The 21027-nt window shown below is 55.8% G+C and overlaps 2 protein-coding genes across 2 annotated transcripts; both read right to left on the bottom strand.

The window, feature by feature from the left end:
* Window positions 1–791: 791 nt before the first annotated feature.
* TMEM11 (transmembrane protein 11) lies at window positions 792–8934 on the bottom strand. Its single transcript, XM_032197631.1, has 2 exons — window positions 8864–8934; window positions 792–1591 (listed from the first exon to the last, which is right to left on the bottom strand). Exons 1-2 carry the CDS (start codon window positions 8929–8931, stop codon window positions 1075–1077), a joined length of 585 nt encoding a protein of 194 aa, XP_032053522.1. The 5' UTR covers window positions 8932–8934; the 3' UTR covers window positions 792–1074.
* A 2277-nt stretch (window positions 8935–11211) lies between these two features.
* Window positions 11212–19137, bottom strand: NATD1 (N-acetyltransferase domain containing 1). The gene is made up of 3 exons (XM_032197876.1): window positions 18995–19137; window positions 15020–15138; window positions 11212–14276 (listed from the first exon to the last, which is right to left on the bottom strand). Exons 1-3 carry the CDS (start codon window positions 19089–19091, stop codon window positions 14160–14162), a joined length of 333 nt encoding a protein of 110 aa, XP_032053767.1. The 5' UTR covers window positions 19092–19137; the 3' UTR covers window positions 11212–14159.
* Between the last annotated feature and the right edge of the window lie 1890 nt (window positions 19138–21027).

Genomic DNA, 21027 nt, shown 5'->3' on the forward strand with positions numbered 1-21027 from the left:
AGGTAGAAGTTGAATTCACGCAGAAGGCTGAATTCTAGAATTTCAGGTAACACAGCTAAAAGACACAACCACCTGGCTGCCTTGCAGCAGCAGGCAGCTCCAGAAGTGTGTTTCAAGCCAGACCAGTGGACTCGCACAGTAGGAGCACAGCTGTCCAAGTGCCAGTGGAAGTAAAGGAGGCAAAAGGTAAGAGACTCGACTCCCACCCTGGCAGTCCTCAGCTGTACATGCGCCAGCATATTTCAATGGGGACGTATCCACCTTGTGAAGAATTGTGCAGTGTGTTTTGAGCTGGAAACATCTCCCTTGGGCAAAGTAATAGCTGGAAGATGGCAGGGCAGCAGAGGATTTGGGCCCTGCTAGCCCCCAGCATCAGTATTTGTGCAGTTACCAAAAGAGATAGAAACACTTGGGTAACTGGTACGCCCTCTTCCAAGAAACACAACTAGTCAAGCAAGAGGAAAAGCAGCACTACAGCCCTTCCCCCAGCAGGCAGCTGTGAGGTGACATGGATGCTGCTGCCACATGCAGCAGACAAGAGGAGTACCAGGTCTGTATGTCAGCACACACACATCGTTAGCAGCACTGGAGTTCTCCCAGCAAAGCTTCCAGCCCCTGGAAGCACACTGTAAAAGGGAGCTACGTTAACAGTAACGAGAGAGCAAAATCATTTGAAATTCTCATCCTTTAATGGTCAATGATAACTTCCGGCTGGTTCTGTGTAATACAATTAAACAATATACTTAAATGTTTCAAAAAAAAAAAAAAAAAAAAAGAAAAAAAAAAGCTCTCACACCCCCCTCTTTCCATAGCTTTCTTTCATCAGCACTCCACTGCTGCATTGGACTCCCATGGCCTAACATACTTCTCTCCTTTCACCACACATCCAAATTCTTAAGTGTAACGAAGAACTGAAAAACCTTGGTGCACCAGTGATGTGTTATTTTAAAAATAACAGCTCTATTAAACCACCTCCTTCCCAGTCTCCACCGCTTCTCAAAGAGGAAAAACAAAATGTTACTGTGGGAGTCTTAATACGCTTGTCTTTGTAGGTTTCTCTCTTCCCTGCTGAAGTCATACAGCATAGAGTTCATAGATCTTCTTTACACAGTACACCAGGGCAGCGAGTGCTATCGTGTTATGCAGTCTCTTTCTGTGCAGGTCGTCCTTCCTCACCAGCACCACCGGAGTGGAGGAGGTGAGCGTATGCAGGGGCAGGCGGGAAAGTTTATAGGCGTCGTACTCTACTTGGTACTTGCAACAGGGATCAAACTGCCAGGAGATACCATAAAGGGTGCAGCAGGCCATGCTCAGCACACCGGCAGGCAAGGAGATGTAGTGAGAATAATCTACTGGAAGTGCCAGCGGGGTGAAGAGGCAGGTAGTGCCCGCTAACACGGCCGTCTTGTGCAGGCAGTTCCCCACAGTGATCCAGCGGGCCGTCTCGTCCCCAATGCGAGTGGGCTCTATCACTATGTATTTGTACTGCGCTTCCAGGGCCTGCTCCAGCTCATACTCAAACTGGTCCTGAGCGTTTTCTCCGTTGTAGATCTCATGCACGATGTAGCAGTCCGTGGAGGACAAGGTGACCCTGGTAATGGGAAACACAGGATTAAAACTACGGAGCTAAAAGACGGATTTCTCACCCACCCGGCTGCAAGAGCTGGAGGAAAAAATGCCTGAAATCAGGGCAGCCCCTCAAGGTCACCCAGTCACTGCCTCTGCTCAACAAGCAGCTTGTTCAAATCAAGATCAGTTTCACTGAGCTAATTATGCTTTTTATACATGAAGTCATCCCAAACTGAGGCAATTTACTTTTCCTTACATCTTCCTAACTCGGAGGAACTAAGAACATTTAGAGAACACGGTATCTTGACAGCAGTCCTGAAACGGTTCCTCACCCTGATACCACAGGGGTTTTCCTAGAGATGCTGGAAATGCCACACCTTAATGCCCCCGCTGCATCAATGACCAAACCACACAGACTCAAGGAGCTTTTCCAAGAAATTAAGACCAGCAACTCATTTATCAGGAGGGTGAGTTGCACTGGAAGATTCTGAGAGGCAGCATCTTCATCTGAAGACGATGCCTTTCTCCCCACAACCACCACCTCCTTGCCACCATCGCAGCTTGTTCAGTCCTTCACAGCAAGCCCAGCCTGCAGACACGAGAAGGGCTGAGAAACGTGGCTGGAAGCGAAGGTGAAAAGGGCAGCGGCGCAGTCACTGTCACAGAATGATTCATTCCCTCTGATGAAACAGGAAGCAGCAAGCAAGCAAAGATTTGTCTTTCTTTAAACCTAGGTAAGTTTTAACAAAGAAGAAGGATGCTTGCTTTACCCCGGAACAGGCTCCCTGCTGACAGCAGGCTCACAAGGCTCATACATCCCCCCTCCGAGTACCAGCTCCTAGCTACCTAAAGAATCACATCAATTTCTTTCTTCCACCTTCTTCATGCACATCACCTTAGCTGCAGCTAGGTTAATGTAACAGACAACTAAGAAATAAGATTATGCCAGTTTACCTGCACTGAGAAAGGGTAAAAACTGATCCACTGAAACAAAGCAAAATCCTCCCTTCTACAGGGAAGAAATAACTATTTGACATACTTGTGCTTAACCAGAACAAAACGGAGCACGTGGCCTCAAGGATAAAAATATCTAGCAGATTCCTTCAGCAGCAGCAGAACGAACTGCGCACATATTTGCCCTGATCACGGAAGACAAAACAACCTCATCCCAACAGTGTTTAGACCGTCCTGATGTTGGGAGGCAAGAGGCTGCTGAAAGGGAGAATGCATCTAGCACTTTCTGCTCCATTAGTACAACGGCACTCGTGTGCATGCACTGGAAAATAAGGGAGAGAAAGCACCCATCTGCAGGCTGCCGCGTTACCAGCCGTTACCCTGGACGTGCAGCTCTGCTCGTGCTGCGGAGGGGATCGCGCAGTGACCATCTGTAATCAAGGAGATTGTTAAATTACAAGCTGTTGCCAGCAGTAGCTGCTGTTGCGAGCAGTGGCAAACACGTCAAGCAGCAGGAAATGGGACGCACCAGCTTCTCCCAAAGCAGAATAAGAAGTGATTTCCATAAGGCTCTGGCTGGTACTTAGAAAAATTACAAGGAGAACTCCTCTTACAAGCTCGTTAACTGGTTCTCCCTTGGCCTGTTCACAGGTAGAAGGGGAAATAAAAATCCACCTGAATGCTGCGTATGCCAGGGGCTTCTTTAAGCCATCAACTTCCCAAATGGTGTTGGACAAGATACCTACAAGTCTTCACCTGATTTTTAAGGCAGCCTTTTCAAGAGAAGGCTGGATTCTGTAGACGATTAACTCTTCCAGCACAGGATGTGGTAAGCTCTGCTGTTCTGTAGTGAATTGGCAAGTATTTAAAGATTAAATGACAGCACCTATACAGAAGGTTAATGGCACACAACATCTCTAACTATCAGCTAGCATATTAAGAGTTTCTGTACAGCAGGATTAGTTAACCAGGATTGCACCAGTACGTTAAGGACACAGCTGGCAATGGCTTCTGCCAAGGATTTTTTCCTGACCAGAACCATTCCAAGTGCAACTTCAGCCCAATGAAAAATCCCAGTTTCATTTCAGAAGATACCCTGAGACTCCTGTAAAATAACACCAGTGACTACGTGAGACCACTTGGAGAGGTGAAAGGACTCCAGGAAAAAGCTGTGGCCAAGGGGCATTGTGAAGCTGGAGGCTGATCCAGCGCTAACACAACCCTCCAGACAAAACAAGTATTTCCTGCGACACAGCACCTCCAGCTCTCTGTAACACCCAGGAACACACAGCAAGTCTCTGCAAAACAGGAGCAGTTTCCAATTTTTAGCAGTCCGCCCTCCTAAACACGCTGTTTTTCCAAATTAGGCCCTTAATATGGGGCTAAATCTGTCACAGAGCAGCAGTGGCAGCAGGCTGATTGGACAATCCCAATAACAAAGGACAAAGAATGAAAAAGTAGCTGCTCAAACAATGGGACACACAAAGAGTCAGCAGTGCAAGCAGAGAGCCTCCACTGCTCCAACAGAAGTAGCACAATTTAATTGCATATTTTTGTCCACGCAAGAACTGGCTAGCTCTGGAGAAAGCTGAGAACCCGCTGCAGCTGAGATGCAGGGGCTGAGCAGGGCCCGAGCAGCTTTGAGACCTTGCTGGCGTGCAGAGCAGGAGCAGGGACCTCAAAGCCCAGCAGCAGCCTCTCCTGACGCAGCCTTTCCATTGAGCACAGCAGCTGCCCATGAACAAATCCAACCAAAGCCGTTGGATTTGCTCAGACACTGGAGGCTACAGAATTTGCCTTGTGGTGCTTGTCATGCCACCCTCCAAAGCACTGACAAAAATGCAGAACTACGCCATCGATTACGAGCTGGCACCCACCAGTTGTGAAATGTAACTTCTATGGACCTCCAATTTCCTTAAAACATTGGTAAATAACCAGCATGAGAGGATCTAGTTCCAGAAGTCATAAAATGGTGCCGCACGTTCCGGGGCCCAACGTGCTGTTTACCAGACAGACCAGAAAAGCAGTCGATGATTTTATTCAATCAAATGCTTTTCCAGGACCTGCCTCCCCATCTCAGAAAAATTTAAAAAAAAGTCAGGAGTTGGTACAACAATTCTGGATCCTATCTCCAAATAGTTTACTGCGGCTTTATATATTCTATTCTTGAGAAATTTTAAGTGCCTTACTCCTGGTGCCAACCGCACGCATACATGTGGAAGGTGACGGTACCCCAACCGATTCAGCACAGTGAGATGAAATTTATTTAAAATCACTGATAAAATGTTGGCATTGCCCAAGTCAGCAGTAAGGAATCGGTTGCTAACAGAGCTGCTACCAGCAGGAGGGACCCAAGTGTCTCAGCTATAGGGCAAGCTTCGGATTCCACTGCATTATCTTCCTAACATGGGAAGATCAGAGAGCGCCCGCAGAGGGGGACTGCAGCTGGCTGAGCAGCAGCAGCTCCAGCAGCGCCTCCCCTCAGGGCAGCTCCGTTTGGCTGCCTCCTGAGAAGAGCCCGTCTGCTACAGGCAACTTTCAGCTGGAGAGTCTTTAAGGATGAAGCCATAAATACCCGGCTAAGGAGGAGGCACTCCTGCCACTCGCTGCGCAAAGAGCTGAAGTTTTGCCAGGTGCCAACTGGCACGGAGAGGACCAAGTGAACAGTGCTAAAAACAGGGCACACGGCGGCGGCCTGGCAGAAATCCCAGCATCTTCCTACCCCTGGGTGTTTGGAGGGCAGAACAACGGAGCCTCGGGAGCGTGCTGATCCTAATGGTGCTCCTCAATCCACCCCAAATACTTTTGGCCAGGGTTTCGAGGCCACTTTGGTTCTGCAGAGCATCCGGGGTCAGGACCAGAAACCATCTCAGTCTCCACGCAAAGTATTTTGTGTTTTTTTAAAGGATGTTCCTGACAACAGCGCTGCTCGCTGCACCAAACATACACTCGGAGGAGCTCTAAATGAAGACAGACCAGTCTGATTAGTACTTAAAAAAATAAGTGGGGAGAGGCTTGCAGTTGTGTGATAACACCCGTCACAAGCAGCGCACAGAAAACCCAGCGCAGCGATGCCTCAGAGGGCCTTAACAGTGGCTGTGAGGGTTAACTGCAGAGAAAGCACCCATGGATGGCCAAAGCACGGCCTCTGGGGTCATTATGAGCACCCCAACCAAGCCTGGGTGAGTCGAAACAGTTGAGGGAAGTCAAAGCCAAACGCTAACACACTCAACTTCCCTCCTCCCACCTAAATCCTTCTGAGAAGGTCGGGATTAAAAATGAGATGTGGTCTAGCTGCGAGGCAGGGTATTTCCTCTGGGAATTCAAACCATGTTTGATCAGTGCCTTTGTCTACTCAGGACAGCTCCAGACTATGGCATACAGGAAGAACTAACACATTCAAGCTCAAACACCTGAAAAACTGCCTCTGGACCTACTGCTGCCAGGCCCACAGCTTCAGGAAGGCTGTTTTAACGGGCTGTCCGTGGCTGCACTGAAGCTGAGGAAGAACAGGAAAAGCACAGCAGAAAAGCAAGATTTCCACTCAAAAGACGTGCCTTAAATGCAAACAGGAGAGAAAACAGGGGAAGACAGGTGAGATCTTCAAGCAGCCTTGGTGAGGGAAGGCAATCAGAATGAAAACCTCACCAAGCCATGCTGAAAAACCCTCCAGCCACCAGAGCAAAAAAAAGAAACACCAATTTTAGGTCAACTAATGATTAGCTAGGCTAATGGAAACGGGTCAATCATTGCTGGAAGCAAACAGAGTACCAGAAATCTGAGCAGTGCAGGTAGCGAGAGGAGAGATCTCTTCAGGGGTGCAGAGAAGCCAACGCAAGGAGCAGCGATGGCACGAGAGCTCTTCTTTCTGCAGCTTGTTAGAACATCTCCCCGGGGAACAAACGGCATTCTGTCCTGTGTTCTGGCGGTCACCGTGCTCAATTCCATACAGAAACCCCAAGCACAATTCAGTGTCTGTTCTGTATTAGAAGCTGTTTTGCTCTACAGATTAACAATTCCCTTCAGACAGTCTCCATTAATGAGTCTATCCAGAATGCAGAAACACAAATATTTAGTTGCTTCTCTTTTTTTTTTTTTTAAACTTCATTTTTTTTCCACCAGCAGAGAGCCAGCTGGAGTTCACAGCCAGTATCCTTTGAAATTCACATCCCTACATTTCAGTCCTGTAGAGGAAAGCAGGTTTTGACCAGCTACAGACTCCCCTGCATCAATGAAGTCATTTATGAAGGGAGAGAGTCTGCACAGACAGTGGCTGAGCTTTTTTATTTTATTATTAAAGAGAAAGCTGGTCGAGTCTAACACCAGACAGTATTTTATTCACTACCAAACCTCGACACCACCTCCCAACACACTGATGTCTTTCTAGACGAGCTGGCTGACGACTCTAAAAATACCTTGAAGCCGCCCGTTTCCGAGGAGAGCTGGCTGAGCGCACTCAGTTCAAAGGAACGCGTCTTGGGGCAGGAATCCCGCCCGATGTAGGAAAATTGTGCTCATTTTATGAAAACCCTACGTCACCAGCTGATGACATCAGGCCCGCCAGCCCCACCGTTCCCACACCTCGCACTGCCAGCAGCCAAACGAGCCTGGTAGGTGTGATTTAGAGTTAACCACCGATCAAGAGGCCCAGTCACGCGCATCTCCGGGTCTGCAGCTGCGAGGAAGGCAGGAGAGCTGCCTTGCTGTCACCACCCGGCACCAGGTAACAGCAGGAGCCACGCGGGAGGCCACCTAACAGAGCCCCCGTCCCCTGATAAGGGTTGTGAAAGAGTGGTGTAACAGTCACGCAGATCACCTGCTGCCCTACTGTGTCACTTCGGTGCTTTCTTACGCCTAGCGACGTGCTTCTTGTTGTAGAAGGAGAATAATGCAAGCTGAATGCTCCTGAAGCAGCTCATGTTTATGAACAAGTGGTTTGGATCATAAGATCAAGAGTAATCAGAGCCTAAAAATCCCCACAAACTGCAATTACGTTCTACAATTAACTTACTGCATAGCTCGCAGACTAACTTAACAGGTAACAACTCACTTTTAAGTCTGCATCAATTTTCATCCAGGCAGATTAATTTTCACTGAAGGCGAGTGCTCTTTTCCATACTTTTTCTCCACTTCTCCTGAGAGCGCAGCACCACAACGTGAGAACTCCTCGCCTCGTGCCTTTAGCACTGGGGCAGGCGCCAGCAGTGGGTGCCGTTTTCCCACCCTGCCACCGAGCTCTGTGGCTTTCGGAGCTGTTTATACAACCTAGGCTGATGTAGTGATTCCATCAGCTCTTCCAATTCAATTGCTTTCAGATCCCCTCGGCACAGGCAGCGTTTCTGCGCTTCAAAGAACATTAAGGGCTACCTGCGACTCCCCACGGCTATGTAGATTCAGCACCACCAAATACAGTCCCCTTGAACTACAGCAAGGGAGCAAAACGAGGCAAAAACAACAAAAAAAAAATAAATCAAAGGGATATCACGGTCACTAAGGCGGGAAAACAAAAGAAAACATCTCCTCACAATGAAAACGCAGCTGCTCGCAGCAGCTGCCGGTTACATCAGTCAGCCCTAGGGCGAAACGGGGAAAAATGCCAATGTAAGGAGCCACGGGATTTAGGCAGACGCTTTAAGCAGGTAAAGAACCACGCGCACAGCCCTCAGAACAGCTCAGCGCGCTCTCCTCCCGTCCCTTTTTTCCCCCCAGTCCTTAAAGCCAGGGTCTCAGCTCCCCCGCAGATATCCCCTGGGTATTTCCAGCCTGTCCTGGCACCCCCTGGGTGCTGCGGGAGCCACAAAAAACGGAGCCACCGACCCCGCGAGCTGGCAAGCGGCGAACACCGCACCTCGGGCGGCCACCCCCGGCAGGAGGTCACCCTGGAGGAGCCGCCGGTGCCCTCCCCGCCTTTATATTTAAAAATAGCCTCGCCACGAGCCTCCCGGGGGCCGGCCGGCCCTGCCCGGCCCTGCCTCCTCCGCCCCGGCCCCCGGTCCCGCTCTACCCACGCGGGAACAGCCGCGGCCGCCGCCGTCCCTTACCGAGCCCGCTCCTTAGGGCTTCCCTTACCCCTCCCCAAGCCTCGGGGCCTCCCCTTGAAGGCCCGGGGCCGGTCCCGGGGGCACCAAACCGCCCCCCCGCCCTCACCCCCCCATCTCTGGGCTCCCCTCAGCGAGGCCGCGGCCTCCCCTCAGCGCGGCCCCGCTCCCCTCAGCGCGGCCCCCGCCCTTGCCGCGGGGTCGCGGGGAGCCCCGAGGACCGCAGCTCGCTCCCCACCGCCTCCGAGCATCCCCTAAAAGCCCCGGTTGCCCCTAAAGCCCCTGCCCGGCCCCGGTCTCACCTCTCCCGGCCGCCGCCGCCGCTGTTGGTGCCGCCGGGGCCGCCGCGCCTCCTTCCCCACGCCGCCATCTTGGAGACACTCGGCTGGCAAATGTCTCCGCCAAAGGGCCGCGGGCCCGCCGCGCTGCCCGACGGGAAATGTAGTCCGCGGGGTGGGGGCCGGAACCACTCAGCGAGCGCGGGGGGCAGGGGGGTGAGGACTACGAGACCCACAGTGCCTCGCGGCACGGAGAGGTGGGTTGCGCGGAGGATTCTGGGAGTTGTAGTCCTCTCCTCAGGTGGAGGGGCCCGCCGCCCCGCCATGAGGGTGGCGGGATGGGAAGGGGGCAGGGGGCGTCGTGTGCCCCGTGCTGAAATTTGGGGGAGAGAGAAGGGCTAGGGGAGCCGTGCTAGCCCTCAGCGGAACCCCCTAGAGAAGGAATTGGGTTTTGGGGCTAAATGGAGCCAGTTTGTGCCGTGCCAAGCACCCCCAATGTGTCCCCTGTGAGGCGGGACGGCAGTTCCTAAATAAACACCTCAGTGGAAAACACAACACGAGTTTGGGCACACACGGGTGTTGGGCACACACATTTGTTGTTCACACACAGTTGTTCACACACATTTCTTGGGCACCCCACACACCTCCCCTCAGCCCGCAGGCTGCCCAAGCAGAGCTGGGACCTGGCACACAGCACGGCCACGACGTGATCCCAAAACCTCCCACAGGACCCCCCAGTGCCTCCCAGGGCTCTCCCAGCCCTTCAACTGCTGCCAGGAGCCTTTTCCTAGGAAGCCTGTCCTCTGTCAGTCCTCCCCCAGTCCTCCCTCAGCAACCTGAAGCTCCCCAGCCCACAGAGATGCCTTCCTCCAGCCCAGCAGCCCCAGCCCTGTAGGGTTCCCCTCCTATCCCCCTCCATTCCCCACTCATTTCCATCGCCCTCCTCTTGCTGCTTCTTCCCCTGGAGCTATCAAGCCCCCAAGGAGAAGGGGAAAAGGAGCGCGTCCACAGGGATGTACATCTGAAATGACTGACGGGGCGTTTCAGAGGAACGGCGCTGTCTCTGCCAACTCCCCTTCCTTAAAAATTCCTCTTTTTGACAGCATTATTTCCGAGTGAGGTAATGTGACTGAAGAGAACAGCCCCGTAGCTGCCTGCATCTCCCCGGGCACGGCGAGGCTGTGCTTGCAGGCTGCGGGGCTGCCCCGCACCTCGGCTTTCTCAGCCGTAATTTGGGGTTCTGCTTTGTTGGCGGAGGTAAATAACGCATTTACGTGAGCGAGAGGTGCTTGGGAAAGGCTCCCAGCCCGGCAGAGAGTGCAGCCGAGTGGCAGCATTGCTGGGGCAGGCCGGAGCGTTGGACTTTGTGGAATGTGGAATGTAAACACAGCGTGTTACTAGCAACAGCCCGGCTCCGTGCTATAACCCAAATCCACCGCGCTGTCTCTGGGGAGGAGCAGGGCAGAACCCCAAACTCCTTGCCTGCTCAAATTGCAGCCTCGTGTCGCTTGTCACACTGGGGCAAATCAGAACCAGAGCTAAGCAGTGCCCCTTCTGCCCACCTCTACCCCTTAGGATTTTCAGCTACTGCTGGTCCAGCCTCGGCCTCTGAGGCTTGAGCCCATCTTCAGGAGGTAAACACACTGGCCGGGAGCCCCAGGGTGATAGCTCTGGGTGCTGGGCCCCGCAGGGAAGCGCCTGGTGTTCCTCTGAGTCACCTGCCCGCCCGCCCTGCTCCCCTACGAGGGAAGGGCTCCACTAACCGGCTATTTAAATGGTTCGTGCCTTCATGTTTTCAAACACCTTCAGCAGACGAAGACAAGCGTTTAGCGCCGGTCTGGGAGAGGCTGCGTTTGCAGGATTGCTCCTGAGGACTGTTTGGAGGCAGGACTGCTTTGTGGGAGCAGGGGAGGATCGGTTGTGATCCCCCTCACCCCAAACTCTTTGCAGTTATCGCAGTCAGCCAGCCTTAAGACCCGAAATAAAAGCCAGCAGCCTCAGCTCCTGCCTCCCTGCTCATTCGTGGTGGGAGCAGGCAGTAGGAGGGTGGCTGCTGAGTACATCTGCCAACTTCTGCCCCCTCTCCAAGACACAGACGTGCGCAGCAGTTAATAACCTAGAGAGCTGGAGTCGGATGCGTTAGAGGACTCATTTTTTTGGGGAGGTGAGAAAGAGATTTATGTAGAAAATGACTAATTGTCATCAGTGGCAGCAGCAACCATGCTGGACACAGCCTGGAACACAAAGCTGTCTGACGAGACCTGTGCAACTGGCTCTGCTGAGGTGACCCAGCCCAGTGGGGACAGGGCCAGGGATGCCTGAGGTCCCCCGGCCACCTCCTCCTGTCCCTGCATTCAGCAAACCTCCGCTGCTGAGTTAAGCCACACTTTTTATTGTACTGTATTCCATGCAATATGTTCATGTTTTATAGTATGACAGAGGAGGGATAAAGATAAATGTTAGAAACAAAAGCAGAAAGGTCGTTTGTAACAGGTCCTGAGAAGGAAAGGCACATCGTAACCACCGAATTGAACAGAACAGAAACCTCGGACAGAGGAAGACAACGCTGGGAAGCGGATGAGGGAGGGGGAGTTTCAAGTTGGGCGAGGTGGAAGCGGCTTTGACAGCGATTTGTATCTCCCCACCCATGAAAGTCTGTAGTTCAAACGGGCTCGGGGACCTCACTGTTCAACCACACCACTTCCACACTCCTGTCGCCGGAGAGAGTCCAGGATCCCGGCTCCTCCAGGCTGGATCAGCACCAAGGGGCAGCGCAGGGAGCTCCTTCCCGCAGGGATGAGCGGCGCAGGGGCTGGTGGCATCGCTGGTGACTGGTGGGTATTGCTTTTTGCCGACCTCAAACGCCACGGGGCTGGGGCAGGAGGATGGGTACAGCAGTAAAACAGTTGGCACGGAAACCTGCACATCTCCGTCGGGTCGGACACTGGAGGGGTTGTAGCACCTCGAAGGGACGCGGCAGCAAATCCACGCGATGTGCCTGATTTAAGGCAGCGATTGCCGCTCGCGATCCAGCACCGGGAAGCACGAGGGTCCTGCTGGAGCAGCACGAAGGGCTTCAGGGACGCTGAGCCCTGCCCGTGCATCCTCCATGGAGATGGGGAGCTTTTGGGAACTGCCACACAGTGGGAACCAGCGCAAACCCGAGGCCAAGGCTCGTGCTATTGCTCCTAGGAGGCACCCAGGCACAGATCTCTTCAAGCACCCAGCCCTGCTGCAATGGTGTCTTGGCTTGGCTTCACTCAGCTTCACTTCGGGACCCAGAGCAGGGATGGTTCTGTCATCGCTTGGCTGTAACAGAGCCAGCCTTGCTCCTCGAACTAGATGTCAAAGCGTTTTCCATGTTAAAAAGCAAACGTTTAGCAGCCCAGCTATCTTCTCAGGCTGCTTTTCTTCAGTTCTTTACCCATGACCCTTCCCCAGCCCCTCGAAGCCATCCTGAAAGCTGCAGCCAGGCTGAGAGAGGCAGCAAGAGGGCAGAGACGTGGGGCAGAGGCGGCGCTGCGCCTGGTGCCTTTCGGCACAGGTCCCTGCCAAGGTGGGTGGTAAAAACGGGCAGGGGTCTCAGCGCTGTGGCAGGGGCAGAGCTCTGGAGGTTTGACTCAAGCCAGCGTGCAGAAAACTGCATTGTGTTGGCAGCAGGCAGCCTGCGAGCACAGGCAGGTGGCCAGAAGAGATCAGGACCTCCCTGGCTAACACTGGGCACGGGGTCTCCGTCTCCAGCCGACCCACCCAGGAGCAGAAGCTGCGGGAGCTTTTTCCTTTGCCTCCTCTGGCTCTGGGAGAGGAGCTGAGCTGCTGCCTGGCCCAGGCTTCATTCAGCCCGTGGCACAGGTTGTAAACTTTAGTCCCTGCTGGGAGATAAGCTAGGTTTGGATCTGAGCTCCGGGTGAAAGGCTCTTTGTCTCCTGCTGCCTGCCTGCAGCCCCCAGCTGCTGGCCGAGCAGCCCAGCCCTGGTGCCTCACAAAATCCTGAGAGCTGGGGGTGAAAACCTCCGGGGTCTAGCTCAGAAAAGCCCAAACGAGGCAGAAGAGGTGGCAAACAGGAGCTGAGCAGTGCCCTGCTGTCACGGCATTACCTCTACATCCGACTGCAGCAATGCTGAGCCGTGCACGGGGTCAGTGCCCGCGGAGGTAGCGGTGCACGGCGAGGGCGTTCCACCCCAGCACGCTGCCAGCACCCCAGGCACGGGGCTGCGAGGGGGTCGGTGAGCAGAGGGGCAATGCCCTGCATCAAGGCTGCTTTCCAAAGGCCGTGAGGAGTGAATGGCATCCACACGGAGCTGGGTGGCTCCAGCATCGAGCCCTGGAGATGGGACCAGATCCCAGAGGCCTCACCCCTGCTGCTCTCAGGATGTGGTGTCGGCTCGGATCTTCACATCCAGGGCACAGACAGGTGGAGATCTGGAGATGAAGGAGATGCGAGGAGCCTTCCTCTTCAGCTATGCAGGAAACCACCCTGGGGCTGCTCTTCTGGGCAGGCCGTGCCCTCACCAGCAGGCAGCACAGACAGAATGACAGCCAGGGACCCTGCGGGATGCTGTGTGGGGCTGTGTCCAGAAGATCAAGCAGGAGCTGGCACCTCCAAGAGCATTAACCCACCACAACGCCGTGTTTCTCCCTCCGAATGCACTGCCACAGCCTCTGCAGATGATGCCTGGTCCCCACGCAGCTCCTCTCTCCAGGCTCAGAGGTCTCAGTGTCCCAGCATCTCCGCACCACCGCTGCCCACATGGTTTCAGCTGCACCCCATGGGGCTTCGGGCAAAGCTCGGCGCTCAGCAGATGTTCCTGCTGCAGGAGATGTTCCTGCCACGGGGCTGGGGCTCCTCCAGCACCTCCCTCTGCTCCACGAGGCTTAATCCACAGCATCTCCCCCAGCTGCAGGAGGAAAAGGGGGCTGGGACCCCACAACTCCCCCCTAACCAACATCCCCCAGCAAGTTCACAGCTGGCACCAAGCAGAGGAGAGAGGACGAGGCGCAGACAGAGTCATCCCCTGCTCTCGTGATGGAGTTTGGGGCAAAAATCATCCTCTTCCACCCTCTGGCTCGGGATGAAAAGCACCGGGGGGCACACGACGTGCCCGGAGCGCAGGGGCCGCAGCCATGCTCACACGTGGGCAGGGAGGAGGAGGTCGTGCCCACGCTCGTGCGCCACATGGACACGCTTTAAAAAAAAACAAAAAAACAACAAAAAAAAGGGAATTGTGAGTGCGGAAGGGGGTTTCCTGAGACTGCAGAGAAGCGAAGGCCGCGTTGAACAGTCAGGGACAGGCGTGCTGGTGGCGGGAGCTGCCCTGCCTTAAGGCTGCAAGTGTTCCAGGTACTGCGGCAGCGGGTTCTCCTTGACGTATTTCTGAATGTACCAGCACGTCAGGTGAGCTTTCAGGTCCTCCTCCACCACAAAGTCCAGGGCTGCCTGCGACCGAACGGAGAAGATGGGTTACAAACAGCATCCCCCGAAACCTCACAGCCCCCCTGTGCTCCCACCCGAGAGAGAGAGGGCTGGGGGGAGCACGGATATCCTGGTAGCAGCCCCTCAGCCCTCCCTGCACGGCTGTGAGCCCCCAAAGCGGGACTCAAGGCAGGAAAAAGGACCCAGGAGGGCCTTGAAAAGCTTTGAGGTGAGCTACAGGGGGGAGAGGTTGAACCAGCCCCGAGCAAAAGCAGGGTGGGAGCGAGGGAGGAGGAGAGGACCGAGGCTGGGCAGCGGCCGGATGCGCTGGAACTCACCCAGCCCCTCTCGTGGCCAGAAATAGGAAGGCCTGACCACCCGTTTCCATCCAGCACGCCAGGATACAGGGAAGAGAAGGCAAAACAGCCCGGCTGCCCCGGCACAGCCTCTGCAGCCCCTCGCCCCGACACCGCTGCCGTGCCAAGGAGTGCCAAAAAAAGAGGTGCCTGGAGCTGGGGGGCTCCTCTTGCTAACCTAAAGGGGTGGGAGAGTGCCTGCTGCAGCAGCTCCCCCAAAACAACCCCCCTGCATCACAGCATCCCCATCCCAGCTCTTGGCTGCAGCAGGGCTGGCTTAACACGTCCCTTCTGGGGGTTTGGCCACCCCAAAACGTGCTCCTTTTCCTCTGGGACCTCTCTTCGCCTCCCTGTGCCTCCATCTGCTGTCGGATAGGGACAGCAAACCCCCGGGGCCGGCAGCGGCCGTACCTTTGCCAGGTGCTTGGCTATTCCCCTTCCTCGGTAGGCATCCGGGACCTCCGTGTGCTGCAAGTCCACGATCCGCTTCCCCACGTACTCGTAGAGCAGCACCGCCCTGTCGTGGCAACCTGGGGGGCACGAGAGAGAGAGAGGTGAGGTTTGGGGTGGCCCAGGGGGACGGTGCTGCTCCCCGTGCCTAAGCTGGGGCAGCTCAGGCTTCCCGAGCCCCTGGAAAAGGGGTGAGTTTTTCCAAACCACCCTAATTCATGTGCTGACGCCAACACAACACGTTTAGGGTAGGAAAGCAGCTGGCAGCAGAGGGGTGAGATGCGTTGATGGGGTCAGGAGAAAAAAGAAGGGAACGAACAGGAAAAGTCAGCCCAGGTAACTGCTGGTTCCTTCCCCTCTACAGGATTTTGTCACCATCTGTAAAATGGGACAAGAATGCTTGGGGTTTTGTGTTCAGGACCCTGCAAGGACAGGGGGAAGATGCTGCGAGAGACTGATCCTGAAAAGACAGAGGGCAGGAAAAAAGAAGTTTCGCACACGTGTAAATGAGAGGAGAGCTAAGAATACCCCCCCGGGTTCATCCACAGAGCCCAGACTTCAGCACAGAAGCCAACAGTTCGTTTCTGGAGGGTTCCTGCACTCAACAGCAAGTTTCCAAAACACCAGCTTCCAACCAAAGAGCCGAGCTCAATTCAAATAACGGAGGCTTTTCGCTTCCCCCGCGATGCTCACTGGAGGGTGAAGGGCCACGAGTTCACCTGTGCCCGGGCTGAGCTCAATCCGCTGGATTTTATTGCTTTGTAACTGAAGACTCCAGCCCAGTTCCCTTGGTCCCTGTATTTGAGAGGCACTTGGAGCTTTCAGGCATCTCTCTCCTGCACGGGATGGAGGATTTGGCATTCCCAGCCCGAGTTTATTCCTGCCGGTCTCTACCCACTCGTTCTTGAGCCAGCATTGTCCTTGGGTGGACATAAATCCCTCCTCTCCCTGCCACCCCTGAGCATTTACAGGCCCTGCCCCTCTCAGCTTTTAATTCACCAAAAAGCTCTTTTAAATCGCCTCTACAGCCCCAGACTCCTGTGGCCAACGCAAAGCCAACCCCACGTCCCTGCCGGGGACCCTTCCCTGCCTCCCCTCCACCTCAGGGCGGAGGGTTTGGGGTGAGCCGCTGGGACGGGCAGGGTGGGAAGGGGCTGAAGGAGCAGTCACCTCTTCCCTGCTGGTCCGAGAGGAGCAGATGCCATCCTACAACCCCATTTCACAGCTGCAAATCACAGCGGGATGAGGGGGAAGAGGCAGCGAGCCTGGCCCCAGCCCCAAACCAGGGAAGGGCCGCAGCAGGCGCAGAGCAGGGGCCAGGAGAGGGCCGGCAGCTCGGCTCCTCCGCTGCCAAAAGCTGCCTGTGGGGTGATCCCCGAGGACAAGACATCCTAAAGAACACACGCAGCCCCATCCAGGACAAGTCCCCGGCTCGGCCTCGCTCCCCACGGAGCGACTGGCACGGAGCTGCCGGGAGGGAGCCCAGCAGACCTCAGCAGGCGGCGCCGAGCGGAGACAGCGCAGCCGTCCCCGACGGGCCCCGCTGCCGGAGCGGCGCAGGGGGGGGCCCCGGCTGCTGTGCTGCAGTTTCCTGTTTAGGAGCTTTCTCAAGGTCCGTGGCACGGGGAAAAGCGCGGTGCCATCTTGATGCAGAGCTCAGCCAGCTCCTTTCCACCCCGCGGCAGGGAGGAGAGCACCACGGCACGACCGGCTCCGGGTTTCCTGAACGAGCCCGAGCCAGGCAAAGCTCCCAGCAGCTGGATCCTGCCCAAAGCCGGCAGCTGGGGAAGGAAAGGGAGGTTTGGAAGCACGGCTCGCTGCGCACACGTGCCCAATGATGAGGACCACGCACGTGAAGCCCGAGCATCCCGGAGGAGACTGAGGCACTCGGCAGAGAGCGCGGGGTTTGAGGGATGCTCAGAAATCAAGAAGGGCTCTGCCCAAAGCGCTGCTGCACCAGCAGGTAGCCCGACCCGCGGCTACTTCGGGGCAGGAGTCTCTCAGGGTTTCTTATTTTGCCCAGAAGTGTTGGCTAAACAAAGAAACAACCAAGAAAAACAAGCAGCAGCTTTATCAGACACAACCAGCCCGCGATTCCCAAGGAGAGGCGCAGCTCAGACCCGCGATCCTCTCCAAAAAAGAGGCTGGGCTGAGAGCGCCCCGGCCAGCTCGTGCTGTTCGTCACATCGCAGCTGATGACAGATCCAGCTGGGCTCCTCTCTGCCCTCCTCTCCGAGGGGACAGCGAAGCTCGGTGAGGTCTGGTTACGCTCTGCTTTTCTTTCAGCTCCCCGACGCTTCTGCAGTTGGCTTGCGAAGGAAGAGGGGAAGGTGTCACCGCGGCACAGCTGACTGTCAGTTTGAGAAACCACGCGGGGCACCGAGGGCTCGGAGGGAGGGGATGACGGGGCAAGGGAGAAAGCACCCGAACGCAGCCCGTGTTTGTTGCTTGCCTACGAGCAGGGAATCCCGCCAGGAGGCTGCACGAGGGCGCGGAGGGGAAGAGGAGGAGGCGACGCTGAAACGCGGCACTTCCACGGCTACGTCACGGCTCTCGTGGTGTCTCGGGCCTGTTGTTGTCACAGGGACTGCCTGTGACAACACCACAGGGACTGCCTCGAGCACAGCACCACAGTGAGATCCCAGCCAGCACCTCCTCAAGTCGGGGCTGTGGCACCGCAGCGAGCTCTGGGTTCGCCCCAAGGGCCGCTGCTCGCCCGCGGCACAGGGCACGGCAAGTGGCAAATGTGCTCTGGGAGGGCCACGCGGGTCACAGGGAACCCAAAATCCGAAATCCTATAAAGGAATCCACTCAGCTCTGCTGATCCTCATCCCGCCAGGAGCGGGGCTATGAGGGCAACAAGCCCCAAACGTGCAGTCCCGCAGCAGGGGCTGCGTCCAGCCTCCTCCTGGGGCTCAGGACCGTCACCTACCCTGCCTTCAGCCAGCCCAGGGCAGGAACACCTCCACACCACAGCTCCATGGTGCTGCCCAGCACCAAATTCCCCCAAATAATGGAAAAAAAGAAGGAAAAAATTGAAAAAAAAAACACAACACAAAACCCATCCAAGCACCTGGGGAAACCCACGTTGGATCCTCACCCCCCAAATCCTACCTGACCCACAGGCTGGCAACCTGGCAAACCCCAACAGAGGGGTTCGTTTTCCCCTATAACTTTTTTTTTCCTCCAGGTCCCTGTGAGCTCCTGGGGCAGCCGCAGCTCTGGCGGTGCCGGGGCCCTCGTTTGATCTCTGTCTCTTTGCAAGGAGCACCCGGGGAAATCGCCCTCTCCGCACCCAGCACGCACGCCTCCCGTCTCCTCCTTGCGTGCCCCGCCACCGCCGCCGAGCCTCCAGCCTGCGCTTTGTAATTAGCGGTTGAAATTAAAGAAGGGAAGGGAAAAAAAAAAAAAAAAAAAAAAAAAAAAAGAAGGAGAAAAGCCCAAAATAACCCCAGCCGGCTCCTGTTGTTTTACCGAGAACACCTCCCAGCGTGTAGGATTTCTGTGCTTTTTTTTCTTTAAGTTCCTACACTTTTTTTTTAATATTATTATTTTTTAACCCCAAATCCCTCAGAGCTCCTGCGCAAAAAACCTTTTTAGGGTGACAACCCCAGGGGGGGCAAACTCCCCGAATATTTGGATTTTTTCAAGGGAACCATGCCTGGGGGAGCCTCAGCGTGCCGGAAAGGCGCACCAGCACCCCAAATGCCTGCCCCCCGCCCTATAACCGACCCTATTGGGGTGCCCACGGGTGGGGGGGCACCCATGGGTGGGTGTTGGGGGAGGGGGGGCAGCTTTTAGGGTCGGGGGGGGTGGAGGAGGGCCTGTGGGCAGCACGGGGGGCACTGCAGGGAGGGGATATAGGGGATCGGGGAGGGGATATAGGGGATCGGGGGGGTGCCGGTGCCCATCCCGGTGCCCGCTGCCCCCCCTTACCGTTGAGCCGCACGGTGAACTGCCGCCGCTTGCGATCGTGCTCCACCTGGATGGGGCAGCCCTGCTCCAGGAGGCCGAGAGGAGCCGAGTGGGCCATGGCCGGGGGGGATAGGCCGCGATAGGACGGCGATAAGTCGCGATATGACGCCCGCCCCCCCCCTCCCCTCCCCAGCAGCAGCGGGAGCCGCGCTCGAGGCCGGGCCGGGGCAGCAGCGCCGGGGCCGCCGGCGGCGCGCGGCCGCAGGAAGGCAGCCGGGGCGCCACGTGCCCGCGCGGCAGCCAATGGGCGCGGCGCCGTTTTGTTTTGGTGCGACCGCACGGCGCTTAAAGGGGCAGCGGCACCGCAAAAGAGGGGCTGGGGGGGGGCTGTACTGGTTCTGTACTGGTGCTATACTGGTGCTATAATGGTCCTGTGCGCATCCGGTGTTGGTCCTGTGTGTGTTCCATATTGGTCCTGTACGGGTCCTGTGTGTGTCCCGTATTGGTTCTGTGTATGTCCCATACTAGCCCTATTCATGTCCTGTACTGGTACTGTACTGGTCTTGTATTGGTCCTGTACTGGTTCTATATTGGTCCTGTACCAGTCTTGTATCGGTCCTATGTTGGTCCTGTACTGGTTGTATATCGGTCCTGTACCAGCCCTGTGCATGTCCTATATCGGTCCTGTACTGGTCCTGTACTGGTCCTGTATTGGTCCTATATTGGTCCTGTACTGGTCTTATATTGGTCCTGTACTGGTCCTGTGTGTGTCCCATATTGGTCCTGTGCGTGTCCCATACTGGTTCTTTATTGGTCCTGTGCGTGCCCTGTATTGGTCCTGTACTGGTTCTGTATTGGTCCTGTACTGGTCTTATATTGGTCCTGTACTGGTCCTGTATTGGTCCTGTGCGTGTCCCATATTGGTCCTGTACTGGTCCTGTATTGGTCCTGTACTGGTCCTGTACTGGTCTTGTATTGGTCCTGTACTGGTGCTGCATTGGTCCTGTGGATGTCCCATATTGGTCCCGTGTGTGTCCTGTACTGGTCCTGTACTGGCTCTATATCGGTCCTGTACTGGTCTTATATTGGTCCTGTGCTGGTCCTGTCCTGGTCCTGTGCGTGTTTCAACACACAGAGGGTGAGTGTCAGGAGGACAGAGCCAGGCTCTTCTTGGTGACACCCAATGACAGGATGAGGGGCAATGGGGGCAAGCTGGAACAGGGGAGGTTCTGCTTCAATGAGACAAAACTTGGTCAGGGCGAGGTGACAGAGCACGGGACAGGCTGCCAGGGGCTGCGGGCTCCTCTCTGCAGACATTCCCAACCCTCCTGGCCGTGTTCCTGCGTGACCTGATCGCAGTGTTCCTGCTCCAGCACGGGGATGGGGCTGGCTGATCCGTCAAGGCCCCTTCCAATCCCTCACGTTCTGTTATTCTGTGTCTGTGTTGGTCCTGTGCAGGCCCTGTGCTGGCACACAGGGCTCTCCAGCCTGGCTTACTGGTGCCACACTGGGACACAACCCTGCTGGACTGGTGCTGGCTGTGCGGCCTGCTCTGTGGTAATTAGCAGAGCAGCTGTACTGGTGCTGGTACTGGTGCTGGTACTGGTACCAGTGCTGGTACTGCTACTGGTGATGATTTTGCTACTGGTGCTGCTACTTGTCACCGTCCAGCAGCAGCAGGGAAGGGAGAGAGGGGCCGAATCCTGCACCCGGCTTGGGGCCGTGAGGGGCTGCCGATGCCCTTGAGCACACAGCGGTGTTGGAGGGAGTCAATTTGGGAAACCCGAGGAGAGAGGAGGAAGGAGAGGTGGTGTTTGTGTTCCTCCAGGAATGCTGACAATCCACAGACATGTCTGGGACCCCTCGAACTGGGGTGCTGGGACACTGGGACACTGGGACAGAGCTGTCATAGCCTGATTGCCCCTGCTCTGCCTCACACACGGCTCCAGCCAGGAGAAATAACACTGGCAGCCACCGAGCCCAAACCCACTCGCATCAGCTGCTCCGGAGCTCCAGCCCCGCTGCTGATTCAGAAATCGGGATGGCAAAAAGCC

This window comes from Aythya fuligula, chromosome 15, assembly GCF_009819795.1.
Source record: "Aythya fuligula isolate bAytFul2 chromosome 15, bAytFul2.pri, whole genome shotgun sequence".
Lineage (NCBI taxonomy): Eukaryota > Metazoa > Chordata > Aves > Anseriformes > Anatidae > Aythya > Aythya fuligula.

Coding starts and splice junctions, on each gene's coding strand:
- NATD1 (XM_032197876.1), bottom strand. CDS start 19,091: ATGGCCCACTCGGCTCCTCTCGGCCTCCTGGAGCAGGGCTGCCCCATC. Junction 15,139..18,994: donor GTTCACCGTGCGGCTCAACG/GTAAGGGGGGGC, acceptor CGTGCCCCCCAG/GTTGCCACGACAGGGCGGTG. Junction 14,277..15,019: donor TAGCCAAGCACCTGGCAAAG/GTACGGCCGCTG, acceptor GTTCGGTCGCAG/GCAGCCCTGGACTTTGTGGT.
- TMEM11 (XM_032197631.1), bottom strand. CDS start 8,931: ATGGCGGCGTGGGGAAGGAGGCGCGGCGGCCCCGGCGGCACCAACAGC. Junction 1,592..8,863: donor GGCGGCGGCGGCCGGGAGAG/GTGAGACCGGGG, acceptor TCCCATTACCAG/GGTCACCTTGTCCTCCACGG.